Source organism: Cornus florida, unplaced genomic scaffold, assembly GCF_030987335.1.
Source record: "Cornus florida cultivar Cherokee Brave unplaced genomic scaffold, ASM3098733v1 CherokeeBrave_3.0.0_Hap2_Chr02, whole genome shotgun sequence".
In the NCBI taxonomy this organism is placed as follows: domain Eukaryota; kingdom Viridiplantae; phylum Streptophyta; class Magnoliopsida; order Cornales; family Cornaceae; genus Cornus; species Cornus florida.
Genome location: NW_026775572.1, coordinates 51,676,243 through 51,691,372, shown reverse-complemented (window position 1 = coordinate 51,691,372; position 15,130 = coordinate 51,676,243). Strand labels below are relative to the sequence as shown.

Sequence of the window (15,130 nt, the reverse complement as noted above, 5' to 3'; positions counted from 1 at the left end):
TGAAGTGCCTTAATGTATGTGAGTGTGCAAGCCAAGTGAGGAGAGGGCGAGGGCAATTACAACACTAGTAAGCGCACGAGGGGAGTGTGTTGGCTAAGGTGTGCACGGGAGTTAGGCTGACAAAGTACTTGCGAGAATAGAAGCAACTTCTTGGTGCCGCACGGGAGCAGCTAGAGTGGTGCTAAAACTCTAAGCCTGTGACACTAGGCCTATATTCTCAAGCCCACCAGAATAACTCTAACCCTCATTTCTTATCTCATATCAAATCTTAACCTTTGTTGCGTGTCTATGGCAGCGTTCTACGCAGTTGAGAAGAGCACTGCCATGCTAACAACTTGTTCATCAACGTCAGCAAAGACGACGATGACACACATAGTTAACTCTCCCTCTCTATTTCTAGTTTCTATCTCTATCTTTGTCATATTTTCGATTATATTGCTTCTCTCCATTTATCCATTTGGATGGTTGAACCAAAAGTGAATATATTGAAGCAATAATCAAATTGAGTGGAAGATAGTTGCGATATATATTTATCGTTTCAGGTATGAATTTATACTCTCCAGTGTATATGTATGTGTGTGTGTGTATAGATATATATTTATATATTTACACACATAATGTATTGCCCGTGTGTGTGTGTGTGTATAGATATATATTTATATATTTACACACATAATGTCTTGCCCTCTCTCACTATGTATGTGTGTGGATATACATAGTTCATAGTTTACGCACACAATCACCTTCTTTTTTAGGTTGTTTACGTAATAAAGCTATCCAACCAAGCTCAATCTTCTTCGAGCATGGTTGAGCCGAGCTCTAACATTCATGAGGAAGCTCGAGTCAAGCTCGGACACCTTTGTTATATGGTCAAGCAGAGCCCAAACCAACCCTTACTCAGCTCAACTCGGCTCGGATCGATTGAGTCTTATTGGTAAATTTACATGTGAATTCTTGTTTTACGACATATAGACACTACTTTTTTCAACGTTTATTACTAAACAATAAAATTGTGGCAATGATATAAGTTTATAAACGTCATTTTTGAATTTACTTTCACTCTGAAAGTAAAATAATGTTTTTACTTTCTTAAGATGCAAATGCCCTTAGTTGACTATACTGGAAGACCCTACACAGCAGCCATTTCTCTAAACCTATTTCATATTTATGGCCCTTGCCTTAGCCTTTAGGCTCTCTTGTTTCTCATCCTTGTTGCTTTTGAACAAGTGGGTATATTTTTGTTTTGTGTTGGGTATATTTTTGTTTTGAAATACTTTTAGAGGGATTTAATCACGTGTTTCTTTATTTTATTTTACTCAATTAAAATTACCAATTGATTAACAATCACACAACAGAATAATAAGCAAGTAAAGTTACAGTGGTGCCAAATTTTAGCGTAGAAACCAATTGGAAACTTTAGAGACTTTTTGCGCTATCCTGAGCGTAAACATACGATCCACTATATTTGAAGTAAAATACACTGAACTTTGACTTAAGCTCACACCCTTTTATTCTACCAAGATCCAACTTGCTGAACATCCCTTGCTTTGTAACCTCCCGTCCAACAGTTCTCAACTTCACACTATTCCTTGAACCTTATAGAAAGATTACTGGTAGATCAACAACACTCCGTGAATGCTTTAACCCCTACAAAGTGTGATCGCCCTTCAAATCAAAATATATAGAAGAATGAAATCTGCTTTCTTTGATTGATATTGATGCAATTTTCAATGCTCAAATTCCGGTCAAAATAAGAATGACACCCAAAATCACTCATGTGTATAGTGTGTATATATACTCTCAGAAAAATCTCACAAAATAGGCTTTCAAATAAAATTAGAATTTTGATGCAAAAAGCTGTATCTACCTAAGTGAGAAAAACATGTTTTTATAGACTTTAGAAACTCTAATTTTAGTTAGAAAAAAGTCAATTTTGTGCATGATTATTATGGAAAAAGTCTATCCAAAATAGAAAGCCAAACCTAAAAGGTACGTGTCTACAAAACTTGAACCGGTTCAGAGGGCCGGGCTCAACCGATTCAAGTTGGCTAGAAGCAAAACTTTGAAAATTAACTTATGAAAGTTAAACCGGTTCAAAAGGGCTCAACCAATTCAAGTTGGTGAGTTAAACTTTTGAAAAATATTTAGAAATTTTTTGACTCAACACCTAATTTTCAAAGTCATGAAAATGTCCTCACACACTCACTTACCTTAGGCTGCGTTTAGTAACTAGAAACGTTTTCTATTTTCTGTTTTCTGTTGTCAGCTCCTAAAAAGGCAAAACAAAAATAAAAAAACATGTTTAATAATATAATTTTGTTTTTCTAAAACAAAAAACGTTTTCCATTTTTGTGAAGAAAGGAGAAAACATAAATAAATAAAAAATTAAAAAAAAGTGTTTCTCATATTTTCGATACTGTTGAGCAAAAACATTTCCACTATTACTATTACATATACACTGTTCATTTCAAATAAAATGTATTATTCTCATCATCAAGGAGTGTATCGAATTATGAACATGATCAAACTTCAATTCTGCTTCTGATCTTGAATCTTAACAAATCAAACTAAAAATTTACAAGTCAATCGAACTTGATTTTATAACGAAATTAGCCAAAATACAATGACGTAACTCACATATTTGGGCAGATTGTCATCTTGCTACATTGCACTTGAAGCATTGAAAACTAAAATTCCCATCTCTGGGCCACGGTCCCCCATTTCGTATATCAGCAGAAGGACTGATACTTTGACTGTTAATGCCACGATTTTGACTTGCAAAGAGAATGTGAGAGAAAATACGAACAAATGTGAATTGTGAAAGATGGAATTCAATTAATATATGCCACCCTTGCTGTGACAGACACTTCAGTCTACCATACAGTCCATTGGAAAGCGACCACTTTTTAGTCGTCTATGAGTACTAGATAGTGTGGTGCTGGGCTGTGGCCACCGGCCCCATCAGTTAACTTACCCTCCAAAAAATTGATTGGACAGAAAAAAAAATACCTTGCGGTCCCAAAATAAGTGACAGAAAAAATATCAGTGCATGACTGAAAACCAACATGCTATTTTTGTCAAAACAAAATGTGATAATATAAATCCCAGCTTGTAGAATGTGAACTCAACGAACCGACTTTTATCTATAAATAATTGGCGAGCCCCACAAATGGTATTGTTTTCCAATATCTGAAGGTGACATTAATTAATTACTGGAAATTTGACACACAAAATAATTATAATAATAATTAATTAATTAATTGTTTCCCACATTATTTTAATAAACAAAGATCACTTTTGAACACCAATATGTGTTCTCATGTTAGCACAAATGTTTTTGGGCTGTATTGTTTGGCCGCTTTGGTTAGCATTGGGCTAGCCTTTGGTTGGTCCCCTTTTTTATAAAATCTGATCTTTCAAAAGAAAAAATGTTAGCACAAACGTTGGTGATTACAAACTTAAACTTCACATTATTTGCGTAAACTATGACTACGTTTGAACTGAATGTGTGTTCTCATGCTTGCATGTAGCTAGTAATATACATGGCACTTTTTCTATATATTGTCACTCCATATGCTGTAATATTACTTTCAATTTTAACAATTACTGGATTAAGATTAAAGAAGTTGATAGAAAAGAAGAGGAGAGAGTTTAACTCTTATTTACTTTAAAATTAATGACTTTAAATTTCTTTTTTTTTCTAAAGCTTGAAATATCTCAGACACCCTTGTTTGTGTCTAATGAAAATTTTATATATTAAGATTTATGATAAATGATATATTTGTATAAGATATAGAAACCTAAACCTCAAAGATTAAAAAAAATAATAATAATAAATCAGCACCTGTTGTTCAACAATAGAGATGAAGATGCAGACCTAAAATACTTGCCCTTGTCGATTTCATCTTTGCTTTCACCTTCTGTAATTAATTAGGTCTATTTCTTCGTAGCGCCAATTCGGTCAATCTCCATGGACTCAATTTAATTAGCCCATCACCTACTGAGACCTACCGAATAAATCAAACTAATTATTAATTAATACGATAATCTATATGGCTTTGATGATCGAGAATCATTTGAGAATGATAAAGAGCAATTGTTACAATGATTATCAGAATCGGCTTAACTTATTATTTTTTCAGTTTATTTATTAAATTATTGATAAAGGGTCCTTTCTTTATTTCTATAATTTTTTATATTCCAATATAAGAACCTTTCATGTAAATACAAATCACATGCGTAATCGCAATTCAAATTCCGAATCCACGAAAAATATAATTCACCAATTATATATGTAACGCATTTAATTAAAACACCATAAATGTTTGGTATAACAGGCATGCAAAACCATCAATAGCAATGGAGGTTGCCACCATCACGCCCCAAAGGGATTAAGTGTCGCAAATTAAGTGACAATTAATGTTCTTTATTGAGTTATGCAAAGAGAATGTGAGAGAAAATACCAACAAATGTGAAAGATGGAATTCAATTAAATATTTGAGCGAGTACGTTAACTATGCCAACACCACCCCATATTGTACCGTTGAAGTCTCCGGCTGTTTAATTATTTAACGGGTGAGATTCACCTTATGGGTTTTTGGTTCAAAATTTTTAAGAGAAATGATCTTGTTCGGTTTCTATTTTAGCGTTGACATTAATTTGGTAATTTTTTTGCAGGCAAGTGGTATAATTCTTGTCAAATAATAAAATTTGACAAGAACTGAGTTTTAAAGACTTTGTAAATAGATATAGGTTTGGAATAGGGGTGGCAATTTATGTTCGTGAGTCGTGTTTGTGTCGTGTCAAGGTAAAGTATTATACTAAATAGGTAAACCCAAACTCAACACATTTAATAATCGTGTCAATAATCTTCAATACTGACCCAACCCATTTATTAAACAGGTTAACCAATTTAATGACCTATTTATCATAACGAGACATTTAATATTTAATCAAATACTGAATAATAAAAAAAAAATTGTCCTAATTAACTCAAATATTTAAAATAAAAAGAAAATTATAAAGTATAGATAAGGTTTATGTTGAAATGACTTAACTATTTATAGTAATTAAGTTTAAACAGGTAAAATATTACATAGGTCATATTTACGGTTATAACATGTTGAGTTAAATGAGTCATAAACGGGTTACACGGGTTGACCATCTCAACCCTAATCCAATACGGTTAAGTAAACGGGTTAATCGTGTCGACCATTTTATGACTTAAACCCGTTTATGTTAAACTCAAACCCTTTTAACTCGTGTCGTGTCGTGTCGTAATTTACCACCCCTAATTTAAATAGAGAAAATTAAGATAAACGGAATTTAAAGGTGAATATTGTGAGGAGAGAGGAAAGTATATGTAATTCTGGTGTACATGTATGAGAAAATACCAACAAACGTGAAAGATGGAATTCAATTAGTATATGCCACCCTTTCCGTGAGAATTAATGTCCTTTATTGAGTTATGCAAAAAGAATAGGAGAGAAAATAACAACAAATGTGAAAGATGCAAAGAGAATATTAGAGAAAAGAGAAGTGATAGGCCTTCTGATCTCAATTGCCGACTTTTCTCTGAAGACAACGTGGTTGGGAATGAGTCGAAGAGAAAGAGACGTGGTTGGGAATGAGTCGAAGAGAAAGAGATATTTACAGAATTTTTTTAAGAGTTCCAATGTGATCCAATCACGTTATACTCAGAAAAAGAGCCGATAATTAAGGTCAAAAGACTTATTTTTTCTTAATAAAGAAAATACCCACAATTGTGAATGATGGAATTCAATTAATATACGCCACCCTTGCCGTGACAATTAATGTCCTTTATTGAGTTATGCAAAGAGAATGTGAATGATGGATTCAATTAAATATTTGAGGGAGTTAATGATCCCAACTCCACCATTGCAAAATTCTCTCTCTCCAACACAAGGTTCGGGAGAGAAATGACATGAGAAAAATAAGTGATGATGAGACTCTAGGTCAGTAATGAACAAGGTACACCAAGAACGCTACAGCAAATGCTACCTATTGAAGGCAGAGATTGTCTAATTTGTAGCCAACCACATAATAAAGTAATTGAATATGGGAATGGATGGGGAGACGCCCAAAAAAGTTTGACCCAAAATAACGTTTTTTCACCAAATACACATATACATATGTACACACACACACACACACACACACACACACATATATATATATATATTGCCTAGAGTAATTACATGAGCATTTGGAATCAAAATCTTCTTTGCTTACAAATTTTCACTATTTTGTAGTGAAAGAGTAATACTAATAAAGAGTCTGATGAGCTTAATTTTACGTGAATTTAATGATATTCAACTTCAAATTAATCACATAAATAGGTCCGTCATAAAATTCTAAAAGTTGTGATGAAAAAGAATTTGAGTCACTAACATTTAATGACGTAGAATATTTGTTCTAAAAGTTGTTATGAAAAAGAATTTGAGTCACAAACATTTAATGATGCAAGAACATTTGTTTGACTTTGATTATAGTTTTACGCAGCTAATGCACGATTATTCAATTTATTCCTAAGGTCAAAGGATAGGTGCACAAAAAATTGACCAGCTGGGTGCAACTTGTGATGTGCGTCTTGATCAATCAATTGAATTCAAGTCCTATACATGCATAAACACATACAAGCATATACATATATATATATATATATGTAAACGGTATTTCAAGCAAGCATTGGGTTTTAATTCTCGAGGGAAAAAGAAAATGCAGCCCGGCTACGGCTCCCTTAAAGCAGGCAGAAATGCAATATTGGAGAAAAAGAGAAGAATGCAAATGAATAATCTTTTTTCCATCCTTTCCTCTCTCATTTTTACCCAAACATCCAACGTATCTCTCTCTCTATATATATATATACACACACACAAACACACAAAAATGAAAACACAAACAAAATGAACTAATGCCTTTTGTTTTGTGATCAGGAAAGAATAGCATTGCCTGTTTTGTTGGAGCAAGCGACTAACTACATAAAAGGACTGAAGGAAAGCATACAAGAACTGCATAGAAGGAAGGAACAACTCACGGGTGGTGATCAGATTGAGCATAGCTTGGAAGCCTCGCCGGTGTTACCGGTACTTGCAGTTGAAGAAATGGGATCAACTTTGGAGGTGAAATTGATTACTGGTATGAACAGAAATTTCATGTTGCATGAAGTTCTAGATGTTCTCGAAGAAGAATGTGTTGAAGTTTTGAGTGCAATCTACACTACTAAGGGTGACAAGATCTTATAAAGCATCCATTCACAGGTATATTTATACATACATTCACACAATCATCATATACACTACTATGACTCCTACCATAGATGACGTGTTTTGAAATGAAGTTCATCCTCATAGAAGTATTGTTCATTTTTAAAAAAAGTACTAGCTAGGGCAACTTTGGCTTAAAGTGAACTGGGAAGCAATACATTGAACAATAAAATGATGTGGAATTTAAAATTTTTACTTAAATGATTAAGTGTTCTTACAAAATCAAAAATTAAATGTATATTTGTTATTTCTATTAAAAAAGTACAGTAAAAGAAGTATATTTAGTTAAGAGGAGTGCATTTATCATCTCCTTTTAGTAAAATGATGTTTATGCTGATTCGATTAAAATTTTTATTCCATAAATAACATGCATATTTGAAGAATTTAAGGAACGGCAAGATTTGTCATTCAGAAAAGAGTAAAATTACTTTTAAATAACTATAAAAGATAATTTTTTCAAAATAATTTTTATTTATTTATTTATTTATTTTTTTTTTTTTATAATTCAGTTTCCAAACAACTAAACCAAGAAAACATTTTGTACAATCTTTTTTATTTCAGTTCTGTAAAAATTAAAGAAATATTTTTTTAATGACAAATCAGGCACACCCTAATTTTCTTTTAATTCGACACATTTTTTTTTATTACCTTTAAAGTTGATTATTCTTATTGGAAAGATCTTTTCAGTTCTGTAAACAACAAAAAAAAAAATTGCAAGTGCTATTTTTGGTTTGTTGTTCTAAGAAGTTTCTATTTAAACTCCTTATGTCCACTAGGTTGACTTCTTCAGCTCTTTGGAGGGTGAATTATTTTATTCCTTGAAGTACACACTTAGACTACCTCTTATCAAAATCACATCAAAATTCTCACAAATCACAATGTATTTATTATCATATCTCATTTACAAGAGTAATAACACTTTATATATACTTTTTCAGGCTATTTGGCCAAGAATTGGCATAGAAACTTCACGACTGCAAGAAAAATTAGAGAAACTTGTGTACTGAACTATGTATTATTTTTGCTTGTTCACATTCTTCACTTAGCAGCATAGAGAGTGAGAGATGTGATATGTAGATGTCACTTGGTTTACTATATAATTTTTTTGTGTTTAGTTATTGTCCACACTCATGGATCGAAAGATCTGTATTTTCCAACTTCTGATTGTAAGAGAAAAATTGCAAAATTTTCATAATAATATATTTATGGATAAAATAAGTTCACTTTTCTGAGATTTGTTCAAATTACAATTATTAAACTCAGTGTAGTATAATTGTTGCTTAAAAATCCAAGTCAATTGAAATCATGTTGGCCGAAATTGAAGTATAGAAAGCTTTATATATATAATTTTTGAGAAGTGAAAAGTTATCAAAATATAGAAGGCTATATATACAGATGCATGTCAACAAATAATAATTTTTTTAAATAACAGAATTTATAAAATTACACAATTTCAAATTAAGGCATAGAAGAATTTGATTTTATTTTTCTTTTTGATAAGATATTTTAATAATTTAGAACTATAATTTCATGATATAGCCCTTTTTAGATGCTTATCCCCAAATTAAGCTAATTCAGTCAAATAAGAGCCTAAAAGAAGCTAACTCAAGCTGGATGGAAGAAAGGAGCAAAGTGGAAGCAAATTGAAGCAAAGTATGGAATTCAGCAGGTTCGATCGATCGAAAGTTCATTGATTAAGAAATTTCAAGATGGATCCAAGCTCTTTTGTCCTTATCCAAAGATCCCACAAAGTTCAATCCATCCAACAATTCTTAGATCGATCGAAAAGATTTCATCTTATCCTGTTGTACCACCCCACCTACCACTTTTGTCTCTTTCCCCAAAATATCTCAGATCTGTCCTTATCCAAAAAGGCGCCGCCATGGGAGGATCGATCCAGCCAAAGTTTGATAGATCTCAGCCATATTCGATCAATCTCACCACAAGTTCGATCAACCGAACTTCCTCAAGCCCGAAAAAAGACAAAATCCAGCTCATTAAAGGTTGGCTCGTGGTGTAATCATTGGAGGAATATTGATGTGTGAGCCCAGACTATTGGGTGTGATATTTTAACCTACCCATATAAGGAATATGAGCCATTCCTGAGAGCATACTTGACAAAACTTACATATTGTATAACATATTCTTGGAGAGCAGGCTAGAGACATTCTTGAGAGGTTTTCCATCTAATTAAAGAAGAGGAGAATTTCTACCATGGAGATAGCCCTTGAGGGTTGGAGGACACCATTCATGAGTGGCTAGACATCTTCTTGGGGCTAGAGTTAGCCAAACATGCTTTTTTTTTTTTATCTTGATTCATGTATTTTTGAGGGGATTTGTGTTGTAATACATGTTTAGATATCTTTATACACATAGATCTCATTTATTCAATAATTTGTGTGGTTTAATTCTTCCAAGTGACCATTTCATTCTATCCATATGTCTATGTATGCTAGAATAGATGTTCATGTGTTTATCTCTATTTCTTGTATTGTTGATGCATGTCTATATGTATTAATGCGATAGATCTAGAGATTGTCAAGACATAGTACTTAATATAATGCTCTTGTGATTTATTTGATGGTTTATATTCATTTCTTGATGGATTGTGCCTCTCCCTTAGTCTAATTAGTTTAATTTTCATGTCATTAGTCTAGATGTAGTGTAGTTACCTTAGTTGTTAAATAGGAGGACAATCCATGTTTGTCGTTTGATGTTCAATACTTATGAATACAAGTAGTATATTTCTTTAATTTTGTGATATGTTTGGATTGTGAGCTTAAAGAAGGATTAATGGCTTACTTTGATATATTGTGCTATTCATTGTGTTTTCTAGACAACATACACTTAATTGGTCATCCATATTTGTTGAAACAACCACACACACTCACTCTTGTTGCAACATATGCCTTCCCCTCATTAATTGTGAATTGAGTATAGAGAAAAGTGATGCTTAGTGGTGATCTCTAAATCCCAAGACCTTTGTCTCTTGTTTTCTCTATCCTTTAATTATTTGCTTGATATTGAACTTATTTAGTTTTAATTGTAGTTTAATCAACCAAACAACCTACCTTTGATCACTCGACCTATTAACCCTAAGCCTAGTTTCCACTACTAGTGCACCCTTAATCCCTTGGGACGATCCCTACTCACCCTTGCTATATTTTTAGTTAAGAGGTAGTAGTGGCATTTATAAATTTAAAACTTGTCCACATTGCACATTCACTATCTTTCGAACATCTTTTAAGCGTTGGTGTGATGGCACACCAAGTTTTTAGCGCCATTGCCGGGGATTAAATTGGCAACGTCGTGTTTTGGAAACAATTAGGGATTACTACTCTTTTGATCGTGTCTTTTCTTTATTTTATTTTTGGTTACTTATTGTGTTTGTTCTTATTTGGCTAGGTGAAATTGAGTAAGGAGGTTAAGCAAAGGAGACTTCAAAACAAGGAGCTAAGCTAAGCACAAAAAGGACTAAAAATCTAAAAAATGCGAAGCATAACAAAGCTTGGAAATAGAAAATGAATTGAAGTTGCTTAAGAACCCTTTGTAAGATCTTTCTAACTCAAGCTCTAGTTAAATCGTTGGCCCGCATGGAGGCTTGTTTTCCATTTCTTAGATAAATCGTGAGCCCGCGTGGAGGCAATTTACTTTTCTTTGCATGTTGTTTAAGCGTGGGAGTATGGGATCATTGAATGTGGAGATTTGTGATTTATTTGTTACGGGGGTGAAGTAATTGTTACTTGCTTGTTATTTACTTTTCTAGTGTATGCATGGTCGTAGGTCATTGAATCCTACTCTGGTCCTTCCTAATTTGCATCTTGAATCGGTTGTTCATAATCCTAGGGAAGGGGGAGTTCTCATCACTCTATTTCACCAATGGATGATTTGAATGACGACCATGTGGAGGACCTTGGTCACATAGACCAACAAGGCAATCTCCACCCTAATATGCATCATGAAAATGTTGAAGTACCATTAGGCATACCTAGATCATTCATTCACCCACAACAACAAGACTAAGTTCCATTGGGAATGCCTAGGCCAATATTTGCTCCACAACCCCCCATAGTTCAAGCTAATCAAGGTGTTTGTCTAGCACCACCAATTGTGAATCCTCCCATTGCATTAAGAGACCATTATGTGCCTAATGAATGTAATGCACCCACTTGCACTCAATTGCCTCCATTTAGAACACATCACTATGAAATTAAACCACAAACTATTCAAATGCTTCCAAATTACCATGGACTTCCTAGTAAAGAACCTTATAAGCCTTTGGATGAGTTTTTTTAAGTGTGTTCCACCATGAAATACATGGACATGCAGGAAGAAGTGTTAAGGCTTAAACTTTTTCCTTTTACCCTTAAAGACAAGGCAAAATATTGGTTCGACAATCTTAGGCCTTTTTCGATAACTTCTTGGGCTGAAATGCAACAAGAGTTCTTGAAAAAGTATTATCCGATTTCAAAGACTAACGCCATGAGAAATTCCATTCGTGAATTTTCTCAAGGGGATGGGGAAATGTTTCATGAGGCATGAGAAAGGTTTAATGATTTGCTAAGAAAATGCCCACATCATGACATACCTAAGTGGCAACTACTTCAATATTTCTTTAAAAGTTTACCAGATAATCATAAGGGTATGCTTGATGCATCAATGGGTGGTTCTTATCTTGATAAGCATGAAAATGATGTATGGCAATTGTATGAAAGTATGAGTGAAAATTCCATGCATAGATCTCTGTCTTCTAAAAATGGTAAAAATCTAGGAGGAAGGAAGAATGTTGGCTTGTATCAAGTTGACAACTCCAATGATATAGCCGCCGAGATGAAATCCTTATCTCAAATGTTTGATCAATTCTTGATTAACCAAAACTCGGCGAATCAAGTATCTTCCGCCCCAAATCATGTTCATCATCGTGTATTTAATGAATCATGTATGACTTGTTCAAGTGTCTTGCATTTTACTTCTAATTGTCCCCATGGACATGTGCAAAATGACAACCATGAGCAAGCCAATGCTATTTTTACTAACCAAGGGAGTAATCCCTATGGCAATCATTACAATCCAAGTTGGAGGAACCATCCGAACTTTTCTTGGAAAAGCCAAGGGGAAGGCTCAAACCCTCCCCAAGGTGATTTTCAAAGGAAGTATGTTCCACCTCAGCTGCAAAGCCAAGGTTCCCAAGGTTTTAGATCATCATTTCAATCCCATGGTAATCAGTTTTCTAATTCTCATTTTCTTAATCAACCATCTTATTCTTAAGGAAACTCTAGGAGTCCCGCCTTTGAAGAGAAAATTTTGACTGCTCTAGGCACTCTAGAGGTGAACACTCAATTGCTTCATTCTCTTTCTCAATCCATTGCTAAGCTAGAAACCCAAGTAGGACAAATAGCTAGTCCTTTAAATGCTAGAGAGAAAGGGAAAATGCCTTTGAATGCCCCACCAAAGCAATAATGTGTTGTGGAGACTCATTCCTCATCGGAAAGTCCTATAATAGAGCATGTCAATGCGGTGACAACCTTGAGAAGTGGGAGAATCACTGACAACCAAGTAGGTGTGTCCAATAAAAAGAGTGAACTGGTGCAACCAAAAGTTGACACCCGTCCCGTTTCTTATCATATTCCTCCTTCATTGCATATGCATAATCATTCAAGTGAGAAAGTGTCAAAAAGTGATTTGAAAAGTGAGTTCAAAAATGATTTGAAAGATGAATCAAAGCATGATTTGAAAAATGATTTGAAAAATTCTTGTGTTGATGATATTTCAAAGAAGGATTTTGAAAAAGTTTTTAAGCCAAGAGCTCCATTTCCGGATGTCTTAAAAGGATCCATTTATCTTGACAAGCAAAAGACAAAGACAAATGAAATCATTGATGTGTTTAGGCAAGTGAAGGTTAACCCTCTGTTTTTTGATGCAATCAAGCAAATTCCAGCTTATGGTAAGTTTTTAAAAAATCTTTGCACCCAAAAGAGGAAGAACAGAAGCCAAACACCTAGGAAAGTGGTCTTGACCGAGCAAATGAGCTCTATTTTGCAACATAACACTCTTCCAAAGTTCAAAGACGCCGGTTCACCTACTACATCTTGTGTCATTGGTGACCATATCATCAATCAAGCTCTCTTAGACTTAGGAGCAAGTGTTAATCTTCTTCTACACTCGATATATGTCAAATTAGGCTTAGGAGACTTGAAACCGACGTCGGTAGTTTTGCAACTTGCCCACCGATCATTCAAAAAACCTAGGGGTATCATAGAGGATGTTTTGATTAAGATTAATAAGTTCTTCTTCCCTATTGATTTTGTTGTCATTGACACAGAACCGATCCCAATCCCAAGAGCCAAATTCCTGTTATCCTTGGCCGTCCTTTCTTAGCAACCGCAAATGCCAACATCAATTGTAGGACGGGGATAATGAAAATCTCTTTTGGCCACATGAAGGTGAAGTTGAATATTTTCAATCCAACCCAGAATTCAATGGATAAGTATGAAGATATTTGTGTTGTAAAAAAATGTCTTGATAATGAATGTGGAAGAATAGAGTCTTTACTTGATGTTGAGCATTTCCATGCTTTGTCTACCACAGAGAATTCAAAGAAAGTTGCTTCAAAGATAAATTATCCAAGGGCATGGAAGCCCAAGAGTTGTTTTAACCAAAGACTATCAACATCGCTTGAATCAAATCCAATGAGTTCTTTATGGAACCATTCGTTGGGTGGGATTCAAAGTGCTTTTCACCCCGTCAAGGAGGGGATGCATAACAAGATATTTGATCCAGGCTAAAAGAGCCCAATGTCTTACTAAAGACGTTAAAGACTAGTGCATTTCGTAGGGTTTCACAACCCTATTCCTCCCTCATTTCTATTTTAAATTTCATTTCTTGCGTTGTCTAGATATGTTTTAGGGTTCACACACATTGATAGGAACTATGATTGAGAATGCATGCACTTTCATGTTAAAAATAGGCATTTTGTTCCTGTTCGATCGATCTCAAAAGATGTTCGATCGATCGAACATCCATTCCTGCATCCAATCATCTATCTGTTCCATCGATCGAAAATTTTCTTGGATCGACTTGAAAGTCCCTAGATCGATCCAATTTTTTCTTAGATCGATCTTCACTCCACACTTAGAAAATATTTTGAGATCCATGAAAAAGGCCTCTCTATGCATCATTCAAATTGTCTGCAGGTTTTTCACCTGTTCAATAGATCGAAATGTATTTCAGATCGATCTGGGATTAATCGATCTGTATCCTTTATTGACCATGATTTGACTACTCTTTTTAATTTTTAAGTTACGTTAATTAAAAAGAGAGAAAACCTCAAAAATATTTTATTTTATTTTAAACCTCAAAAATTCCAAAAATATTTTTAATTTTAGGAAATTTTTCAAAAAATCCAAAAATATTTTATTTTTATTTTTATTTTTCAAATGTTTTCAAAAATTCCAAAAAGTTTTTAATTTTATTTTATTGTTAAAACTCCAAAATTTTCAAAAATATTTTCTCCTTTCGAAGCATAGATCGATTTGTTCTTTCTTCAAGATCGATTTATGTTCGATCGATCTGAGATTTTTTTTCAGATCGATTGAACTTGTCAGGACCAGTTTTTAAAAACAAAACCCTAAGGTCATTAGATCGATTTCAAAGATCGAACTAAGACCCATCCCTTCTCTCGCCACTGCACCCAATCTTCCCAACTTCCGGCAAGACTCCGGCAAGCTTCCCGAGCTTCGATTCCCTCTCCCTCATCTCAGATCTCATCTATCTCTCCTTCGATCCACTTCTCTCCTCAGGTAAGGTGAGTTTTGAGTTTTTAATGTTGATTCGAGTTACAAATC

At 34.0% G+C, this 15,130-nt stretch overlaps 1 protein-coding gene and 1 non-coding gene across 2 annotated transcripts; one reads left to right on the top strand and one right to left on the bottom strand.

The window, feature by feature from the left end:
* Window positions 1-5,982: 5,982 nt before the first annotated feature.
* On the top strand, window positions 5,983-7,265 carry LOC132296234 (uncharacterized). Its single transcript, XM_059794446.1, has 2 exons — window positions 5,983-5,991; window positions 6,957-7,265. Exons 1-2 carry the CDS (start codon window positions 5,983-5,985, stop codon window positions 7,263-7,265), a joined length of 318 nt encoding a protein of 105 aa, XP_059650429.1.
* Window positions 7,266-11,765: 4,500 nt separating this feature from the next.
* LOC132297850 (small nucleolar RNA R71) lies at window positions 11,766-11,872 on the bottom strand. Its single transcript, XR_009479431.1, has one exon. It is a non-coding gene; the product is annotated as a small nucleolar RNA R71 (small nucleolar RNA).
* Between the last annotated feature and the right edge of the window lie 3,258 nt (window positions 11,873-15,130).